At 38.3% G+C, this 20000-nt stretch overlaps 2 protein-coding genes across 4 annotated transcripts in view; both read left to right on the forward strand.

The window, feature by feature from the left end:
- Positions 1-11379, forward strand: part of LOC145468397 (uncharacterized) — a 26516-nt gene extending 15137 nt beyond the window's left edge. For all 3 annotated transcript variants that reach the window (XM_081452092.1, XM_081452091.1, XM_081452090.1), the window contains exons 9-21: positions 237-357; positions 2533-2636; positions 3073-3343; positions 4525-4672; positions 4917-5003; positions 5561-5725; positions 6028-6196; positions 6344-6471; positions 7060-7209; positions 7780-7935; positions 8406-8484; positions 9149-9254; positions 9938-11379. In XM_081452092.1, coding sequence (XP_081308218.1) covers positions 237-357; positions 2533-2636; positions 3073-3343; positions 4525-4672; positions 4917-5003; positions 5561-5725; positions 6028-6196; positions 6344-6471; positions 7060-7209; positions 7780-7935; positions 8406-8484; positions 9149-9254; positions 9938-10040 — 1787 coding nt within the window. In that variant the 3' untranslated portion in view covers positions 10041-11379. The remainder of the gene's footprint in view (positions 1-236; positions 358-2532; positions 2637-3072; positions 3344-4524; positions 4673-4916; positions 5004-5560; positions 5726-6027; positions 6197-6343; positions 6472-7059; positions 7210-7779; positions 7936-8405; positions 8485-9148; positions 9255-9937) is intronic.
- A 588-nt stretch (positions 11380-11967) lies between these two features.
- Positions 11968-20000, forward strand: part of LOC145468399 (phosphoglucomutase-1-like) — a 12520-nt gene continuing 4487 nt past the window's right edge. Inside the window, exons 1-9 of the mRNA XM_081452093.1 lie at positions 11968-12408; positions 14140-14221; positions 15025-15105; positions 15581-15856; positions 16615-16707; positions 17280-17377; positions 17893-18091; positions 19130-19246; positions 19629-19719. Coding sequence (XP_081308219.1) covers positions 12166-12408; positions 14140-14221; positions 15025-15105; positions 15581-15856; positions 16615-16707; positions 17280-17377; positions 17893-18091; positions 19130-19246; positions 19629-19719 — 1280 coding nt within the window. The 5' untranslated portion in view covers positions 11968-12165. The remainder of the gene's footprint in view (positions 12409-14139; positions 14222-15024; positions 15106-15580; positions 15857-16614; positions 16708-17279; positions 17378-17892; positions 18092-19129; positions 19247-19628; positions 19720-20000) is intronic.

Below are 20000 nucleotides of genomic sequence, written 5' to 3' on the forward strand. Positions count from 1 at the left end.
CTAAGAATCCCTTTAGGGCAACCCTTGCTTTAGATTCCCTTTTTCCTAGTCCATTTTCACTTTCCATACCTCACTAAAACCTGGCAAGAATAAGGCCTCCGGCAGGAAATGATTTACATTTACACCCGAGTTTCTTCCACCAATGGTCCTCATTCTACATTTCCCGAGGGATTTCCGCACCGAGTGTTTAGTTACACCAAAGTAGCATTTTTGTAACATATGATGCCAACTATCAGGAGATCCGGTGTTGTCCAATCCTCTGATTGAAATAAGAACGGAGCGGGCTGTGAGCATGGGGAAACCAGAAAACTTTCCATCGTACGGCTGGGACAACGAATATGGCAAGTGGAATGTCAAGTGAGTTGGGTGTGAAAACGGTACACAATAGTCCGTGATCAGAATTAGAAATGTCGTCAGACATAGTACTTTTCACTGCCGATCATTGCAACTGTCTTTCACCTCAGACTGCCTTTTTATACAGGCAAAATCTGAGATGTTTACAATAAATAAATTTCAACCCAAGATGGCAAATAAAACTCTATTAATTTTTTCGGTAGCTCACACTGATCTGTAGACAATGTCATGTTTGTACTTTTTGTTCAACTTGTGTATTCTCTTCTACAAAATCAGTACTGAAATATTTTGTTTTGTGTTCATCTTGTTGTTGTTGTTGTTGTTGTTTATTTTACACTGTTTGTTTGGTTGGTTGGTTTGTTTTTTGTCATTGTTGTTAACTACTGACCATTTTAACGCCATACATGAACAGACTGCTAACAAAGTATTGACTGCACATACATGAAGTTAATTGACTCTTGTAGTCTTAATTAGCAACTAATTTTATTTTTAGTAAATTAACTACTAACAGTTTATATAGGCCCTTTGCAGCTAAGCCATCACGTGACCTATTTTTCATAAAATTATGGGCTATAACTTAACGAATACCAGAAATGGAAAAAGCATGTCAAAAATATCAAAATGGCCAAGTTTGAGACCCCCATCATTAAAGAATGAGATTTTATGACGGTCTGAATTTTTAAAAGAATAAGAAGATTTGTATGGAAAAAATTGTTGGAGAGCAAGGCCTTGCTCTCCAGCAACATTTTCCATACAAATCCTCTAAATTGTCTGAAAATTCAAACTGTCGTATAAACTTACTCTTTAATTCCAGGGGCCTCGAACTTGGGCATTTTGGTATTTTCAATGTGCTCTTTCCATTTCTGCCATTCTTTAAGTTACAGCTCATAATATAAAAATCTCCTAATTAAAATTTGGTCACGTGACCCCAGCTGCAAAGGGCCTATTACTTCCCTTTCTTGCAAGTCTCCATTAGTTAAATTGCTAATCACATTCACTCACAAAAAACAATTGTTTTTAATTACTAATAATGTGTCACTCAAGTCTCTTAATAAGTAACAATGTTATTTACCAGTACAATTGCTATGCAAAGTACAATCGTCTACAAACATTTTATATTATCTCTGTTCCAAAATGACAAATTAAAGAGTTCCAATATGAAAATAACGGACTAACAGGTTATTTACCGTAAGATAAGTAATGAGATTGGTCATGAAAACTACTAGCATTAAGATTACTAGCATTTGTTTATAATTACAAGCACAGTACTGTATATTAAAAAAATTTCCTAATAATTATTAGAATGTAGCAATACATCTGAATGTAATTTAATGGCTGCATTTCAAATTATGTGTTTAGCTGTCAAATGATTGTTTAATTGTATAGTGATTTTTAGCTGATTCAATATTTTTTACTACTGACAACTGTTTTTAAGGTTTAATTTTTTTTTGCTGTCTTTTCATGTCAAATTTTCTACTGTGTAGTACATGTGCATCATTGTATGGTTATTTACTAATTTGTAATTGTTTTAATGTTTTGTCTAATGTAACCCGATTCTCTGCTATGAAGAAATGTACCTTATTTGTTCAGTCATTTATCAAAGCTGAAGTCAGGGATTACTGACATTACACAAATATTGAAACAATTTATCTGAATAAATAATGTACAGTTCTAAGTCTGTCATTGATACAAAGTTCTGCTAACTTAAGTTATTATGTGTACTTCAGTCGATGAAGCTATGAATTTGTTTATTTACAATTATATCAAAAGTTTTGATTATAATTATTAAAGTTATAATTATTATAAATAACTGTTTAATCATAATTAATATCATAATTAATTGTTTATTAGTTATTAAGAGGTTAGGTATGCCCAAAGTTATACACAATATGCCGTAGATTTGTTGGATTGTAACTGCTACAATAAGATGTTCCTTTTAAATCAGATTATTTGTCAGACATGCTGGATTAGTGAAAATATTATTTGTGTGAAAGTTAAAGATACTGGGCAATAAGTCACATATTTTTGGAAAAAGCTTTCAAAATATCTTCATTACTTTAATTTCTAGTTAATTGGTAAAGTAAATTAATCTGTTCTTGTTTTTTTTTTTCTTGTCCACCAAATTAAAGACAGAAAACTGAGATTGACACCTTTTTGTCTTTTCAATTTTTTTCTTAGGGTTCCGCCTTTCAAAGCTTCTAAGTATTTGATTACCAACCGTGAATACTTGGAGTTTGTTGATGACAGAGGCTACGAAAATTCCAAGTATTGGACAAAGGAAGGTACATGATACAAAGTTTGGTCCCTTTAAACTGTATTTTGAAACATTTGGGAAGCCAAAATTTGATAATGAAGTTTTCAAAGTTAAAATAAAAGAAGGTTTCAAGAAGCAAGCTCAACTTGCCAGTGTTGTATGATCACCTTGCAATCTGAGGGTAACTTCATACAAGGACTGAGGAAAATGCAATCAATTGCCTTTCTCATTGTTGCCAAGGTTTACAATAGGCTGTTAGAATCTTGCGAGAAGATCAAACTGTCATGCCTAAATTCATGTGCAGTTTTTATTTAGTTTTTTGTGAGATGAGTGTTTCGTCTTTTGACCTGAAAATCGCAAATTGCAGTAGTATAGCAAGTTACTTTTGAATGTTTGTTCTCTACGTTTTGGTTTGCATAACTCCGCTATTCAACTGCTGTGTTCATTTATACAACGTATTTCAGGTTGGCAATGGAAACAGTTCCGCCAGTTACATCATCCAAGCTTCTGGGTTTGTGGAAACCACTGCAAGTCTGGCTGTGGTGGTGACTTGGCAACTTACTCTCACTGTAACCAAGCAGCCGATGTCAATCACAACGGCTTTCAAGAACACAGCAGCCTGAATGGCCATCACAATGGCGGGATCAATGGCGTCATAAATGGCAACCACCAAAATGGATTGACTAACGGTGTCTCGGCAAATGGTCACTCGGAGGTGAAATCTTGCCCTTACAAGTAAGTATGGTTTGTATAACGAACAGACAAAAAATACCGTACTTAAAAAGGCGATCAGTGTTTTTTTTTGCAGCTACATGTATTTGGATGGGTAATCAAAATGGTGACGAGTGAAATTAGGAAATAATTTCACGCCCATTTTGGCAAACTTCTGATAATTTTCCAAGCCTTTAGGTGGGGGCAATTATAGGTCCCCAAACAAATTTGAAGACGTTACTGAAAGTCTAGTTTTTTGCAACAGCTTGAATAAATTGTCCCAGGTTTACAAAAAACAACAAAATATATCCTGGTTGCAAGCTGGATACATTGATAGATAGTTTATTGGAGCCTTCAAATTACACCTAGAGCTGAATTAGATAAAATTTTAGGGGCAAATAATTATAATTATAACTGACAAAAAGTCAAATGTGTACTCCTTGCTGCATTGTGGAGTGAAAATCTCTAAACATACTTTACGTTAGAGGGGAAGGTCATTCCAAAAGACGTATATTTTTTTTTTAAAAAACCTTTCACTAAGTTTAGCCACTCACCGAAGTTTCAGCCTCTAAAGTGCACGTTTTCCTTATGAAATTGGTCTCGAAAGTAGCCCAAAATTCGAGCACTGTTGCTGCCATTTTGAACACTACTCAGCAGGCAGGCTGCGTTTTCCTAACATCATTCCGTCCAAGAGTGGCTTCCGACAAGCCTTTTAACTACCACTCTGGGTTATGGCTGTTCTTGAGCCATATTATTTTGAGCCAAACATGCTCCAAACTCTGAAATGATAGCATTGAAAATGGTGAAGTGGATAATCGCTGGGAAAAAATAGATTTTGCTGACCTTGTGAAGGATGCCAAGTCAGTTGCAGGTTTTTTCTCCTTCCCGCCAATTTTGAGTCCGACGGAACGACGTCACATAAACACGACCTGACTGCCAAGACAGTTTAAAAACGGCGGTCTCTAAAGTCGCTTCTTTCGAGACGAATTTCTTCAGGATAGCAGGCATTTCAGAGGTTGAAACTTTGGTGAGTGGAAAAGCTGAATGTTTACTTGCTATAGGCGAAGACAAAAAGAGTAAGCTTTTTGGAGTGACCTCCTTTTAATTACAATAATGAAAAATAAAACACTTAAGAGGCTTTATTGTTGGAAGATGTAGTGCTGTCATTGTTTATGCCAAATAAGCATGTTTTTTTACTCAATCAGGTTCCGTGCCATGTTTGATGTGGTGGAGATGCCCATGGACTGGCCTGCAGAAGTGAACTATCATGAGGCTAAAGCGTTCTGTGCCTGGAAGGGCTCGGACTATCGCCTGCCGACCGAGGCTGAACATCATGTCATGCGTGGACCACAGGTGAGTCAGTGCTTGGCACAAGTGATAGAGTTCAAAATTTGTCCCCCCTCCCCGGGGGGGGGGGGGGTCATATGAAAAGGTTGGGAATGCTTGTTGGGAAATTTGAATTAAACCCCTGAACACATGAAATGTAGGAGGTGCCAAGCCTTTTTTTAGAAGAACTACTTGTTTTGGTGAATCATTTTTTTAGAGTTCCAGCGTCTTTGTCATAAGTGTGGTAACTTGTCACGTTCTCTTTTTACAGAAGTCCCCTTCAGAAGGTACGGTTTGTGACATCATTTACCAGGATAAGATTGAAGCAAACATCAACATGGCTTATGGTTCATCCACTGTAAGTTTACTTTTAATAGGAGTGATTTATTGTACCGATCTTGTAGAGTCTTGAAAGGGACATGCACTATTGAAAAGTCAACACTCAAAAACCATGACTGTGTTCATTGATGGATGCCTAATATAATTGTCTAGTTTTATTAAAAGTCACTAACTAAGGGACGGACCATCATTTTTTTTGAAGGGGGGAGGTTGTGTTTTTCCAACTTCATGTGCATGTGGGCTGTGATGTCAAATCGAAGAAGTCTGGCCTTTTTCGAATACTGTTGTCTTGTCTTGAAAAAAATCGCTAAAATTGCACTTTATCCTCCTTTTGTTCCCCCGTCAACAACTCCTTCAACATTTTCTTGTACGAGAACAGGTACTTACAATGGGTACATGTATAACTTCAGCGCTTTTTTGTTGCCAGAAAAGCAGCAAAATAACCGAGAGAGTGTGTCTTTTTGAGGAACAGGTTGACCTCGTGCTGTGGTAATTGTAGACAGACCGCCGTTAGTTTTTTCACGTCACCAAAGAATTTATTTTTCAACCTTGTGTTACTACCTGCTTGATTTTCAGCCTGTTAACTTGTACCCAGCCTCCGAAGCTGGTTTTTGTGACGTCTTTGGAAATGTGTGGGAATGGATCGAGGATCACTTCAATGGGCTTGGTGACTTCAAGGCTCATTTGCTGTATGATGACTTCTCCACGCCTTGCTTTGATGGACGACACAACATGATCATGGTATGTGATCTTCTTAACGTAATTCGCCTTGCCCAATCACACAGGACAGAGACAATCCGTTCAACTAATCAAAACGCCAAGGAAACACACGTAGCTGACGCAATGCGCGGGAAAACGTGTGCGAGCGAGTGGCGATTGGTTTTGGTTTTACATGTACTTCCGATTGGATGACAAAGTGGCGCGGGGTTTTTTAAACCAATCGTGTAACTTAGTAATGTAAAACCAAACCAGTTGTGAATTAATTTCGATGTTCAAGTGAAAACGGCTCTAAATGGGATCGCGTCCGTTTGTTTCTTTATTAGGGTGGCAGCTGGGTGTCAACTGGTGACGAGGCATCACGATTTGCCCGCTTTGCTTTCCGCCGCCATTTCTTTCAGCATCTTGGTTTCAGGATTGCCCAGTCGGTTGTGGACAGGCTCCCAGTGCGTTTGGTAGAAACTCCTGTTTTTGTGCTGGGAGTTGGCGTTGAAGGCAAGTTCCTACATTGGTGCAATTTTTTTCCTTTCAGTTTTACTAAAGTTCAGGGGGCTGGGGTTCGTTCGTTTGTTAAGCTGGTCGTTCGTTCGTTCATTCGATCGTGCGTTTGTTCTTTTGTTTAATTGTTGTATTTTGTTACAGATAACCCTCCCACTCTGCCTGGAGTTGATGACAACAGTGTTTATGTTAGCACGACAAACTACCAATACCACGACGATGCGGAGGAGTTTCTGTACAGTGAAGTTTTGTCGCACTACGGAGATCTTTTGGTGAGTTTTAATTGCAAATGTATAAAGTGCTCAGATGTGGGATTGACTTTGCCTAGTTCACATACGCTATGCAATGAATGGAATGACTGAAGCAACCAAGTCATGTGACCTACAATGTTTAAGTCGACTACATAGCGTGACTTGTGGTGAAGGAACGACAAAATTGCGTGACAAAACTGCCTTGAAGATCAAGACCCAAAGTGGCTGAATGATACAGAATACAAACGACTTACAAGAGGATCTGCTGCAGATGTAGTACTTGACAGCCTCAAATGAGTACATTTATGCTTTTAGTTTATATAACATCTTAATTCCCGCGAAAGTAAGTTCTGTGTATATATTTTCGCTAGTTAAATCCGAATTTAAATAACACCTTTTTAATGTAATAATATAGGGTGTGTTAACGCTTTTTAATTCAGTAGGTTTTCGTTCTGTTCAGAAACCTCCACATTTCCAATTCTCTGTTTAATCTATATTTTGTTGCATGGATTTATAGGTCAGGAATAAAAAAATGAAACTTGATTCCTGAACATTGTTTATTCTTCTTGGAAGTGGCTCCTTCAAATTTTGGTGTGACTTTGTTTTCAGGGAGTGGAGAGCAACGCCGATGACTGTAAACAGCTTGCACAGATGTGTCAAGAGGCCGTGCAGAAGTTTGACTGCCCGGTGAAGAAGGCCTTGGACGTTATGTGTTCTTTGGGACGCTTTTCCTTCGAACTCAGCAAGTTCTTGGAAGAGGTACCGTACAGTACGGCACACGCTTATATAGTTCCACTGTCACTGAGTTAAGCTCGAGTTATAGAGGCTCCTAAACTGAAGCGCAGCAACAACGGTTTGATTTTGTAAGACAATTCTTGACAAATAACAGAAAGCAATCAGGAATTGAAGATGGCTAACAACAGCAAAGGAGAAAAGTGGATCATAAAGTTGAGCACCGATTCCGGCGTTTTCTTTGAAAGTTTGCAAAAGGTTGCCGATACTACAAGAGTTCAGATAGACTTTGCACTGTGAAGTAGGAAAAGAAAACTTATTCTAATTTTAGAAAGCTCTGAGCGCTATAATTCACATACACGTAGTGGCGGCGAATTATGGTTCTTCCGTGTTTTGTGAAAGGGCTTCTCACTTTTTTCAGCCACCGTTTACATTCTTTGACTTAAAACTAAAGGACAGCTGACAATAATTCCTTTAAACCGTGTCGTTGCGTAACTCGAGTCTTTCTGACTGACTTCAGGAATTTAATGCGTCTTTGACACAGGAAACCCTTCAGTACAGCCCGCTTTTTAATGAAATATGTGGTTTTTTTTTTAGGTGATTGCCATTGACCATAGCGGCCGATTGCTTGATGCAGCTCTCAAGTTGCAACAGGGGTCGTCACTGGAGATGAACTGTGCCAAAGACTCGCCTTTCATCAGTATTCCGCTGAGCGAAATTGAAGCAAACATTGATCGAGTGCAGTTCCAACAGGTAAGACTTCCCTGAAATCAGGAATCAGTTCCATTAGCGAAACAAACGAACCAACTTCTACAGCGAAATAAACAGTGCCACGTGAAAGTGCTGCTCAATAGCTTCCATTTGAATGGTCACACACTAGGGTTTTGTCCACAAACGTGAAAGTTTGAACCACTTTGTACAGCGTAATAAATAGTACCATATGACTAAAGTACTGCTCAATAGCTTTCATTTGAATGGGCACACACTAGGGTTCTGTCCACAAACTTGAAATTTAGAACCACTTTGTACAGCGTAATAAACAGTACCACATGAAAATACTGCTCAATAGCTTTCATTTGAAATATAAATGGTCACATACTTTGATTTGGGAGATTCTAACTTAGCGTATTGCAAGTTGAGCTGTTTTTCTTTCAATTTTAGTTTTATTTGTTTTATTTTCTTTTTTTAGCTTTTATTTTAAGACTTTTGTGTTTTGTTTTCAGTTTACCTGGTTGCCAAATGAGATCGGGGTGTATGACCTGATTGTCATGTCTTGCCTTCACCGCCTGTCCAATCCAAAAGGTAACGCATTCTAGCGTGATGTTGCCAAGCGACCGGCTATTGGACCGAGTATTAGTAACGTTGGAAATGAATATTTTCATCGACAATCTTGGAGAAAACTAAGTGTTACACAGTTTCTAAATTTTGAAACTGCTAGAAGATTTTTAATCACCCTCCTCCTACCCCATTTCAATGTTGTGTGGTTTTTTTAGAGCGGCTAGTTATATGAAATTGTAAGTCCAGACGTATGACTGGGCATGTTTCTTTTGGCACAAAAAGCAGAATGAATGGGCAACTCTCTTGAACAACATTAAACAGAGATTGGACTATAAAGGAGGGGGTGGGGGGGGGGGGGTGAAAACTATTTTTTGTTCCCCTGAGAGCCTACAGTAGTGTAACAGCTCTCGTAAGCTTGTAATTCTCTTCATTTTTAGCAGCTGTTATTGTTTTAGGGCTAGGGAGCATTGCTCGTGTTGTTTGTTCTATTGTCCTTTCAAAGGGTAGCAAGCCATTCATGTGGACCTTACGAGACCTGCTACATCACCCTAAAACTAAGTGTAGGAGCAATCAGTATTTGGGGATTTATATCCCTTTTTGAACGTGAAATTTTGGGGTGGAGTAATGTTAAAACTGGGCTGAATTTCTCTCGGTTTGTGATTGATCTCTGTTTCTTCTCTGTGTATAGCTTGGTTGATTCGTCTGTGGGAGATCATCAACACCAGGGGCCTTGTGGTCATCAAAACCAACGTGGACTGGGACCTAGAGTCGTTGAGAGCTGTTCTAGGAAACAAGTGAGGATACTCTTGATCTTGATGTTCTTGTTTCGCTATTTTTTTCTTGTTGGTTTCCTTAAGACTGGTTTTCATTAGCGACATACTCGCAGTCGTATTCGTAAGAGCGCTTATGACCCAGTGAAAATCGAAAATCGAAATCGTAAGCGGAGTCATAAGCGCGCCGGAATCGAAGTCGGAAGAATCAGAAGTGACGAGGTCATAAGCAGAATCGGTTTTCTGCTTCCGACTCCGTCGGTTTGATTTTCACTAGATCGTATCGCTCCACGCTTCTGATTACGACTCCGACTACGTCTCCGTCGCTGGTGAAGTATAACTAAATTAAAGAATAAAGAATTAAGAATTTTTACGTCATACATGGAGAACCTGGCGATAATATTTTACAGCTTTGACAGAGTTGCGACGCAGCGGGTTGTAAATTTGTCGTAAAATCCCGAAATTGAAGTCGTTAAGCTCAAATACCGCAATGAACCATGTCATTCTCTTTCGAATTAAGTTCCTCAGATTGAAATTACTATTTATTTACTTTATTTAATTTTATTTGAGTTTAAAAACAAAGTGAGCAATGAAAATGGTGGGTACTTTTTACTAAACTTTCATTTCTCTCTCTTTGTATTGCATAGGGGATGTATGTAACACTAAAAAAGATGGACTTAATTTACCCTTTTACTCTCTTTTTGCAGGTTTTCTCTCCTGGAACAACGTCTTGTTTCAAGCAAGCGCGAGGGACTGCGCAAATCTGACATGTGTCACTCAAGCGTCACCATCTGGCGTACCAAGCAATAAGCTGGCTTCCAAATGAACCGTTGTGTAGAACGAATGCATCGTTGCGTTGAAATGTCACTGAATAGTCACTTGCTGTTTGATTATCTATAAACTAACTCTGTATTTCTCACGAATGCTCATTTAATCACTCGCAAACTGCGTTATTTGCGCAATTCGCGCGTTCAGTTCTGCCACAGAAATGTTTGAGATTCCAGCGAACAAATCCTTTGACCTGATTACTTGTTTCACGGTTTTTCAAATTTTACACCCTTAGTACTTCTCCAGTTCCTTATTGAAATCTTAGGTTCCCATTTCGTTATTGATTCTGAGCTTTTACGAGTTGCTTTTCTGCACGTTTCCCCAGAAAACCCATTATATACTGTTTTTGTTTTGAAAAAGTGTTATTTGGTAGCAAAGTTGGTTGTGTTTTCATGCAGCAAGGTGATTTTATTTTCAGTGCCATTACCGTGACCTTTGCAGCGTTCCATAGCGGTTCATGGGGCTCACACCCCATCAAGTATACACTCCCAGCAGTTTTTGTTCTTGTTGTTTTTGTTTTTCATCTTATAGGTGACGTATATTCCCACCATAAAAAAATATAACCGTACATATTTAACCAGTTTAGTATAGAACATAGTTCGTTATAATGCTGTAGAGATAGTTTTGTAGGTGATTTGGTTTGTGCTACAATGTTCGTCATTTAAGTCCTTGGATGTCTTCGCTTACGAGAAAAAAAAATCGTTTGAACTAACCTTTAATTGACACACGCTTGACAAGACTTTTGCATTTTTATGCAGATAGTTTTTCTCGAAGTGTACCCTATAGAAAAATGGATAATTTCTGAAGTAAAATAATTAACGTTCGTCTGAGCTAAGCGAATTAAAATGTAAACATCGTTTCTTTTTGGGTTATTTTTACCTCTTTAAGTTTTGTACCTTGTAGTTTCGATTTGTAAACAGTTTCATGGAAGCAACAACTGAAAGATTCTATTGCCTCGAGGCCTTTTGACGATAATTGTAGGCACGGAAAATTGTTGTGATTCTGTAACGTTTCACTTGGTTCAGGGAATACAATTAGCCGTATGTAATAAGCAAACCTCGTTAATACGTGAATGCTAAATGTTATTCCAGATAGCAATTTAAAATTGCTCTAGTCATGACATGAGGAAATATAATCACTAGAAATAGTTTACTATAGTCGAGTTTATGTTTTTGATAATCTTTGCAACGTTTTAGAATGTTGCCTTGCAGTTAGCTTGCTACTAAATTAATATGAAACTGCTGAGTGAACTTCGTGTGAATGACTTGTAGAGATGAAGTGTCACGAATCCGACTTCGGCAGAAATAAAAATGTGTTGACTTTATTATTGTGGTGTGCTTTACTGGGTTACCTTCTTGTCTTGTTAGAGCCCAGTGCACCGGCTATAGGCCACGTTCGATATATCAACATTCTAACATGGCTCCGAGGCCCATGTTAGAATAGGGGCCTATTGGGGAGGCACGCTACGACTCTCGCTACTGGGCTATAAACGACCAATAAGACATTTCCGAGTTGCTTTTTACCTCTGTTTCAAAACGAGTCCTGGTGCCCAACCTTTCATATGGACATGAGTTTGATTTGCAAGGCAATGACCGTGCAAGAAAATCTCATTTCCATATATATGAAAGGTTGTGCACCAAGACCAGTTTTGAAACAGAGGTAACAGCAACTCGGAAATGGCACTGGCAGACATCTTATTCCTCTCCAGCAGTCCCAACTGGCACGCATGTTTGTCAGGGGTTCCGTCCACTTCCCTTTTCGCAGGGTACACAATTTTTTCCTGAGGTGACACAGGTAAATGAAAAACTTTCCTGACTTGTATATTCTTTTAGGAACGTTTAGGAACCTAGGTAATGTACTTCAAACTATGTAAATGTGGCGGAGACGCTGCATTATCAATAGAAAAAAGATTTCTTGACCTTCTCTGTGAACGGAAGCAAGTGACGCGTGAGAACGCGTGATCTGCGCATGGACTCGATAGCGACAATCACGCGATAATATCACGCGCTTGCGATAAATATCACGCGCTTGCGTGATCTTTTTTTTTTTTGCACACGTTAAAAACCGCTGACTTGGTTACCGGCAGTTCGCCGAAACAACAAGAAACATGGTGGCTGTTACGTTGCAAGAAACCTCGCCATTTGACGGGCAAAAACCCGGCACTTCAGGGCTGAGGAAAGCTGTAACGGTGTTTCAGCAGCCTCGCTACACGGAGAATTTTGTGCAGTGTATTTTAGATTCAATCCCAGAGACCAAGAGGACAGGATGTACCCTTGTTGTTGGGGGCGATGGAAGGTTCTTCATGCGAGACGCCATTCAGATTATAGCGAGGATGGCGGCCGCTAATGGGGTATGCAAACTTATGTTTGTGTTTTGCTGTTTGACGTGAACTGAAACGCCTGTTGGCGAATGCTACTGATTGTATTATAGTGTCATGAGGGTGTTTATATATCGTTGTTATGTATATTTGTTTTGTAAATAAGACTTCAGCTTATATCGGCCCTCAATGAGCTTGTCGACTTTTTCTGTCTTTTCTGGTGTCTCTTGTATTGGCTTGTTCCCTCCTACGTGGTCATATTCTCTTGTGTTCTGTGTAATTGTAAAGGTCACAGCATAACTACCGACGTGGCAACGATTGCTAAATCAAGGACAGTTTAATTTGCATAAGCCTTAGCCTCCGGTATTCTTTGAGAGGTTAAATTATATAAACCGGTTGTTTCTTTTTAATTATGGTAATAAATGTGACTGTCTTGTCACTAAAAAAAATAGATAAGTACAGGTCTTAGTTCTTTAACTCAAAAGATGCAGTGGTTTTCTATGAGTTAAGTGCAAACAGCAAATAGATTCATTCATGAATTTAGATATTACATGCACTCTCTTATTATAGTGATCCAGACAGTTCTAAGGCCCTGTCCACACTATGCCAGATAAATCTGAAAATGCAGCTTTATTTCTACGGTTAGACCGTACCTTTCACACTAATATTGGTCTTGAAAACAGAGCTTTTGGAAAATGCTCCTTGAACCAGATGAATTTGAAAAGGCTGTTTTTTATATTAGTGTGGACAGAAAATCCAGATTGACTTGCAATTGTCAAGTTTTCAAATTTCTCTTGCTTTACAGTGTGGACGGAAAACATATGATGCATTTCAGAGTGAAAACACTGTTTTCAAATTTCTATGGTGTAGTGTCAGTTTAAGAAGTGACGCCTTGGAGCCGAATGGCTAATAGCTACCGGAGCTTATCCCGGTTTCGTAGTGTCAGTAGTGGTTGCTATAACCTGTAGTAACTGAACACCTGTAATAATAATATTACAGGGTAGGTGTTCAGTGTAAGAATCCAATTATTGGATTCTTACAAAACCCATGATACACTAGGTGGTCCAGGCATGGATCTGGAATAAATTTAGCCTGTACCAGAATCAATGAGTACTGAAGGTGCAAAGTTTCTAAAGAGTTCTATGGCGGCATGCTCCTTCAGGAAATAGTTCTCTCTGAAGTCCCCTTTCCTGCAGGGTTCGTATGGGTCATGGAAAGCCTGGAAAGTCATGAAATTTTATCAATAAATTTCATTGCCCAGCCCTGGAAAGTCCTGAAATTGAAGTTTGGGTCATGGAAAGTCATCGAAAAGCAAATTATAAACTTTCTAAGAATGAACAGGCGAAAAAAAAAAAATCAAATGTTGAAAAAACAACAGACAAGGCAGAAATTAAACCAGTTTTAATACCAGTAAAAAAATAAACACTAGCATACATTGTCATTATGTGGGAAAATACCTTAAATAATAGATTGTTTTGACAATACTTTACGAGACTACTGCTTAACATGGGTCATGAAAAACTCAGAAAGATCATGGAAAAGGTCAAGGAAAGTCATGGAATTTCAAAAGCTCAAAAGTGTGTGAACGTTGTCCTGGGTTTATGAACTTGTCGTTCTGAAAAATCTGATTTCCATAAAATGATGGAAACCAGTATGGATCTGCACCTATGGCTGACAAAGTGTTCATTCAACCAATCAGAATCAATAGTTTTGCTGTCATTGATTATATTGAAAAATATTGAAGTTGTTGATTTTGTTTTTAAGGTTGGTGAGTTGGTGATTGGTCAGAATGGTATTTTTTCGACCCCAGCTGTCTCTTGTATTATCAGAAAAATTAAGGCCACAGGTTAGAACATTTTAAAATTTTTTTTCCAAAATTAATTATAACTTTTATGTTGTAAAACTGCTGAACATGTATAGTATTGTTAGTAACAATGATTATTTTTAAGTAATTAAGTTCTTTGTTCAGGTCTACACTAAACTGTACAATGTAAGCATCCATACATCCATGGTTAAATTAACTTAAGGTAGTAATTTATTTCTTGTATAACAATATGGCTAGCTCCATGAGCAGGCAAGATGAAGTAAATCCTACACTGTGATTGGCTACCCGAGCAGGCAAGATGGTGCTGTCTTGCCCGCTTAGGATTACCCACTGTGTCCTGCAAGAAAACATTTCCCCGAAAGCCAAATGACCAACCTTGTTTGGTCAAGATGGCTTGATATTAACCTCATTCTTTTCATGTGAGTTTATTCACCTACACTCCATCTTGGTCAATAATATTCAGCCATCTTGACTTCATGCTTGATCAATAACCCAGGCATATACTGTACTGTATGTCTGGATAGTGCACATCTATACACGGGGGCTGAATTGACTCTGGCATAAAAACAGGTCTGTGGTTCAGGCCATGGTGGGCCGTTGTTGTTGGCAAGTGCCACCTAGGAGTACAAACTGGATGTTGGTGAATTGTCGTGAGCCAGTCTGTCTAGCTAGATACTGGAAGAATGTGTCGTTGAATGTGTCTGTGCCATAACCAAGAAAAGCCTCTTGACTGATAAATTGAAAGATTCCACACATACGGTTGTTCCCTTTACTGATAATTTTGTAACATTAAAACATTAACTGTAAGTCACTTGTGTATGCAGGAGGAATTCTTCTAACTGCAAGTCACAACCCTGGAGGACCAGATGGAGATTTTGGAATAAAGTACAACATTGAGAATGGAGGTACATCTGTCAATAATTTTGTTAGTTACTGGTAAAACATATTGCTTGATGTGGGGATTATAAAATGGGGATTGTAAAAATAATGTTGAATTTTACTCAATACAAAACTGTTGTATTTAGATTAAATTTAATGTGAAATTTGCAAGTCAGCAAAATTATTGCCTTTGAAACATGCATACAGCATTTGAAAATTGTGTGAAAAATTGCAAATTAAAAATGAATGATAAATTAGCCTGCTCTAGGCCAATCACAATGGTGAGAAGTAATTTTCTCAGTGATATAGTAAAATTAGTTTTCCTATAATGTAAGTGAGCTCTTTTTGTAATTTTTTTAAACTTGCCTGCTACATTTCACTCAAGGAAGTAATTTCAAAATCCATTCAGTATGGATCTATGCACTTCTAGGGTTAAAGGACATAAAACAAACATTCTTAGGTCTCTAAATTTCCTTTCAATGTTTATTTGCAACATTGTAGGTCCTGCACCAGAAGCAAACACTAACGAGATTTACTCCAAGACACAAAACATCAAATCATACAAAATCTGCCAGGATATCACTGTTGATCTTGATTCCATTGGAAGTCAGAACTGGGAAGTGGAGGGACGCACATTTACTGTGACTATAAAAGATTCTGTAGAAGATTACACACAGCTCATGAAGGAGATTTTTGACTTTGTTCTGCTGAAGAAATTGATCCATGGAACTGATGATCAGCCACCTGTTAAGTTTGTGGCAAGTGCTATGTATGGAGGTGAGTTTTATCCAGTTAGACTCCACTAATTCGAACTCCATTATTTCAAATTCTTCGCTCTTTCCAACTCCAAATCATTTCTCTTGAATTTGCCCTTTAGTTAATATCTATTAAAATATCAGCTATTTCAAACTCTTGTTATTTCGAACTATTTTTTGTTTCCCCTGAGAGTTTGAAATGGTAGACTTTAACTGTAGTTTGATCATTGGCTAATCTTTATACAGCAAACTTGCGTAATTACTTCTTCATCCACATAATATTATATACGATTACACATGTATGCACAGGGTCTCTTTCCTTCCTCCTTACATTCCTTCCTCCATGCATTTACCGATCTTCCTGCCTCTAATCTGAATTCATTTACTATGTATATTGTTGTAGGTCAAATTGAAATTCAGGTTAAAATGATTGTAACCAAGTTTGATTCTCAATTTCCTTTGTCTTCTAATCCTAATTATTCATGCTCCATGAACAATTAGGGTTAAGAGACAAAGGAATTTCATTTTAACCTGAATTTCATTTTGACCTATAATTTTTATATATCAGTCCAGTCCCTTGTTGCTTGGTCTGTTACTCACTCTGTTTAGTTACAACTGTATTCCAGCCAACAAATTACTCGCTCTCATGCTCTCTCTTCCGCTGGGCTGCCTAACGACCAGCCATCACTTCCCCCACCCTCACACCCCCCTAAATGCATTTTTCACTTCTCAGTAATAACTATATGTAATATTGACGAAAAGAAACATTCATAATTTCAGTAACTGGTCCGTATTTGAAGCGAATCTTATGTGAAGAACTGGGTGCACCAGCATCATCCACCTTGAAATGTGAACCAAAGGAAGATTTTGGAGGTATGTTTGAACTTGATACATGTCTATCTACTGCTACCCGTGTTTAGTAAACTATACATTTACATGATGTAGTAAAATTATGTAAGTTGTATTCAAGGATATCAGATTAATTATTAATAGTTGACAGAATTTGTTCATACATGTTCATTTCAGAAATGCTACCCATGCATGCTTTGATTGAATGGATATCATTTCTAGAACAATCAACTTTGAATGAAAAAAAAAGTGAAGCCTTGGAGCTGTGGACTGGCTCATAGCTGCCAGAGCGTATCCCGGTTTCTGTAGCATGAAGCGGCTAGGAGTATTTCTACTCCCCTTGGACGGGATGCTAGTCCATCACAGGTCACTTCCCCACAATTTGTTAGGTTTCTCCAACAATTCGCCGGTACCCATTTATACTCCTGGGTGGAGAGAGGCACTGTGAGAGATAAGTGTCTTGCCCAAGAACACAACACACTGTTCTCGGCCAGGGCTTGAACTTGGACTGCTCGCTCCGGAATTGAGTGCACCAACCATGAGGCCACTGCCTCATGAATGAGCTTATTATTTATTATTTAATCATTTTGCTAAAGGTCATCATCCTGATCCCAACCAGACATATGCTGCTGATCTTGTGGAGCTGCTTAAAAAGGGAGACCATCATTTAGGAGCTGCCTTTGATGGGGATGGGGTAAGTAGAGCTATTTAATTACTAATTTTGTCTGAGATGTAGAAGTAACAAATTAAACTGGTCCTCAAAGGTCGAAGATTTTACAATGCATACAATGTGGCTAATACTGGAGTTGAGATTGGAGAACCAAGAATTTTAAAAGTAGCTACATTTAAAAGTCCCTGGATGTCTGCAATTTGTACATAATTTTTGTAAAAGAATAATTTTTTTAAATTTTGATTACCATAAAGATCTGCCAGAAGTGACAAGAGCTCTCAAGAAGTGCACATAGAGGAAAACAAAATTATTGCCATTCATTTTGGTCTCTCCACTTCTTCTGTGCTCTTTCTTTCTTCCTTTTAGCTTACATTTAGTTTATAAGTTATACACACAGTAAATCAATTTGCCAAAAAAGCATTTCCTATCAGTTCAATAAAATAATAATAATGTAATTCTAAATGAACTGATAAGAGTTACAGTGTAACTGTTATTGTCTGGCTTAACTGATGCGTTTGGTTTATTTGAATGTTCTACAGGATCGTAACATGATTCTTGGACAACATGGATTCTTTGTCACGCCATCAGACTCAGTTGCAGTCATTGCAGAAAATGCCCTGTGCATTCCATACTTTGTTAAGACAGGACTGAAGGGTGTGGCCCGTAGTATGCCGACTAGCGCTGCGATTGACAGAGTGGGACAGAAAATGGGAATTGAGTGTTTTGAGACACCAACTGGTAAGACATGTGTCAGCTTGATCTCTTGAAAGTAGAATTCCAAGAAGGTGGTAAAACTGAGTCAGTAGCATCGTCTTTCAAAGTTACTGGTAACAACTGCATCGTGCTGTATGGAAGATGGGCACCTGGGCTCCACTGTGACCATCCAGCCCCCAGACAGTAGAACACTCCCATGTCTGGCAATCCCCGCAAACTAGTCCTGAGCCCCCATGCAGTCTTCTAGGCACCTGTCACACTGAATTAGCAGTGGAGACAGGGAGGGGGGTGGCAGAAAGACGTCGACGAATAGACCAAAGATGTGGAGGAAACTGCTCAATCCTATGACCAAAACATTCCAAAACGTTTCAGGGTCCAGGGTACTAGACTCTGGACTGTGTGGCATGGGCCAGGCTCAAACCCTTGCCGGGTTAATACTGTATGTTGCGTTCATGGAAAAGATATGTTACTCTCACTATACAGTACCACTCTTGGCTCAGGTGTACAGTATAAATGGGTACAGGTGAATTTACAGTCAAACCAAGTGAAGTGTAGCCCTCCAGATTACATTTAATAAATTGATTATTTGAATATTGAACCCGCTAGTTATTTTGAGAATGCAATAATGAATTGATTTTTTGAATATGGAACCCATCAGCAGTATTCTTGGAACAACTAGTGAGTTCAATATTTGAATAATCAAATGAATCCGTTATGGCATTCTTGAAACAACTACAGTGTGTAGCGGGTTCAATATTCAACTAATCAATTCATCAATGTAATCTTGAGGGGTACTGTATGCTTCACCTGGTTTGACTGTAATGCTGGGTGTAACCCTGTGATGTACTGACATCCCATACATTTCCAATACTGCCCTAGAGTCGCTTGATGCTACAGAAACTGGAATACATGTAAGCTGGGTCTTATGACCTGATGCAGACTTTTAAATCACCTACCTTTACTGACAAAGTTATCTAAAAGTAAGTTAAACATACCATACCATCTAATTTATTGTACTTCAGTCTGACTTGTTGGTCAAAAAATATTACATTACTTCATTAGGTTGGAAGTTCTTTGGAAACTTAATGGATGCTCAGCGCATATCTCTTTGTGGTGAAGAAAGCTTTGGTACAGGATCTGACCACATCCGGGAGAAAGATGGTGTTTGGGCATTCCTTGGTAAGATTGCTAGTTGTCAGTGGAAGGATTTTTTTTACATTATAATTGCATGACATTTTCTTTGACACCTGAGAGGGAAAAAAGAGAGAGAAAAACTCTTGGCTATGTGCGAAACTCCTTTGTTCAAATTTTTTGGGCCCCATTCAAGTCAAAATTTCTGAAAAAATAGTGTGGCTTAAAGATAAAAAAAACTGTCCAGAACCAGCCATAATCCAGACATTGACCTTTGAAACCCACTGACATGAACCTCTACTTCTTGAGGGGTCGGCTAAGTAGATTGATGGCAGTGAACAACACACCTGTAGATTGAGAAGGGTTCACATGTTATTGGAAGGCACAGACAGTAAATCTTACTTCTGGAAGTCTGTTTTGTTTTTGTTAGCATGGTTGTCAATCATAGCAAGCAGGAAGATGTCCGTTCAAGAAATATTGAAGGATTTCTGGAAAAAATATGGAAGAGGATTTTTTGTAAGGTACATATACATGTACAGTCTTCAGGAGTTATATTTTGATTGTATTTTTCATTCATTGCTCTCGACAAACAGTCAAGTATGTATTTTCTTTTTTCTGATTCAAATTTAGAAAATAATCATTAATAGTAAGAAACATGTACTGTGTTTCTGTCGAGTGTTAGTATAAATCTACTAGTGTTCTATCATGAATGCTGTTCTCTGATTGGCTACACTACTCACTATCTATTCTGTGATAGATGGTGAGTAGCATAGCAGTGTGCCCTTGTTAACAAAATGACGGC

This window comes from Orbicella franksi, chromosome 14 (genome assembly GCF_964199315.1).
Source record: "Orbicella franksi chromosome 14, jaOrbFran1.1, whole genome shotgun sequence".
NCBI classification, from domain to species: Eukaryota; Metazoa; Cnidaria; class Anthozoa; order Scleractinia; family Merulinidae; genus Orbicella; species Orbicella franksi.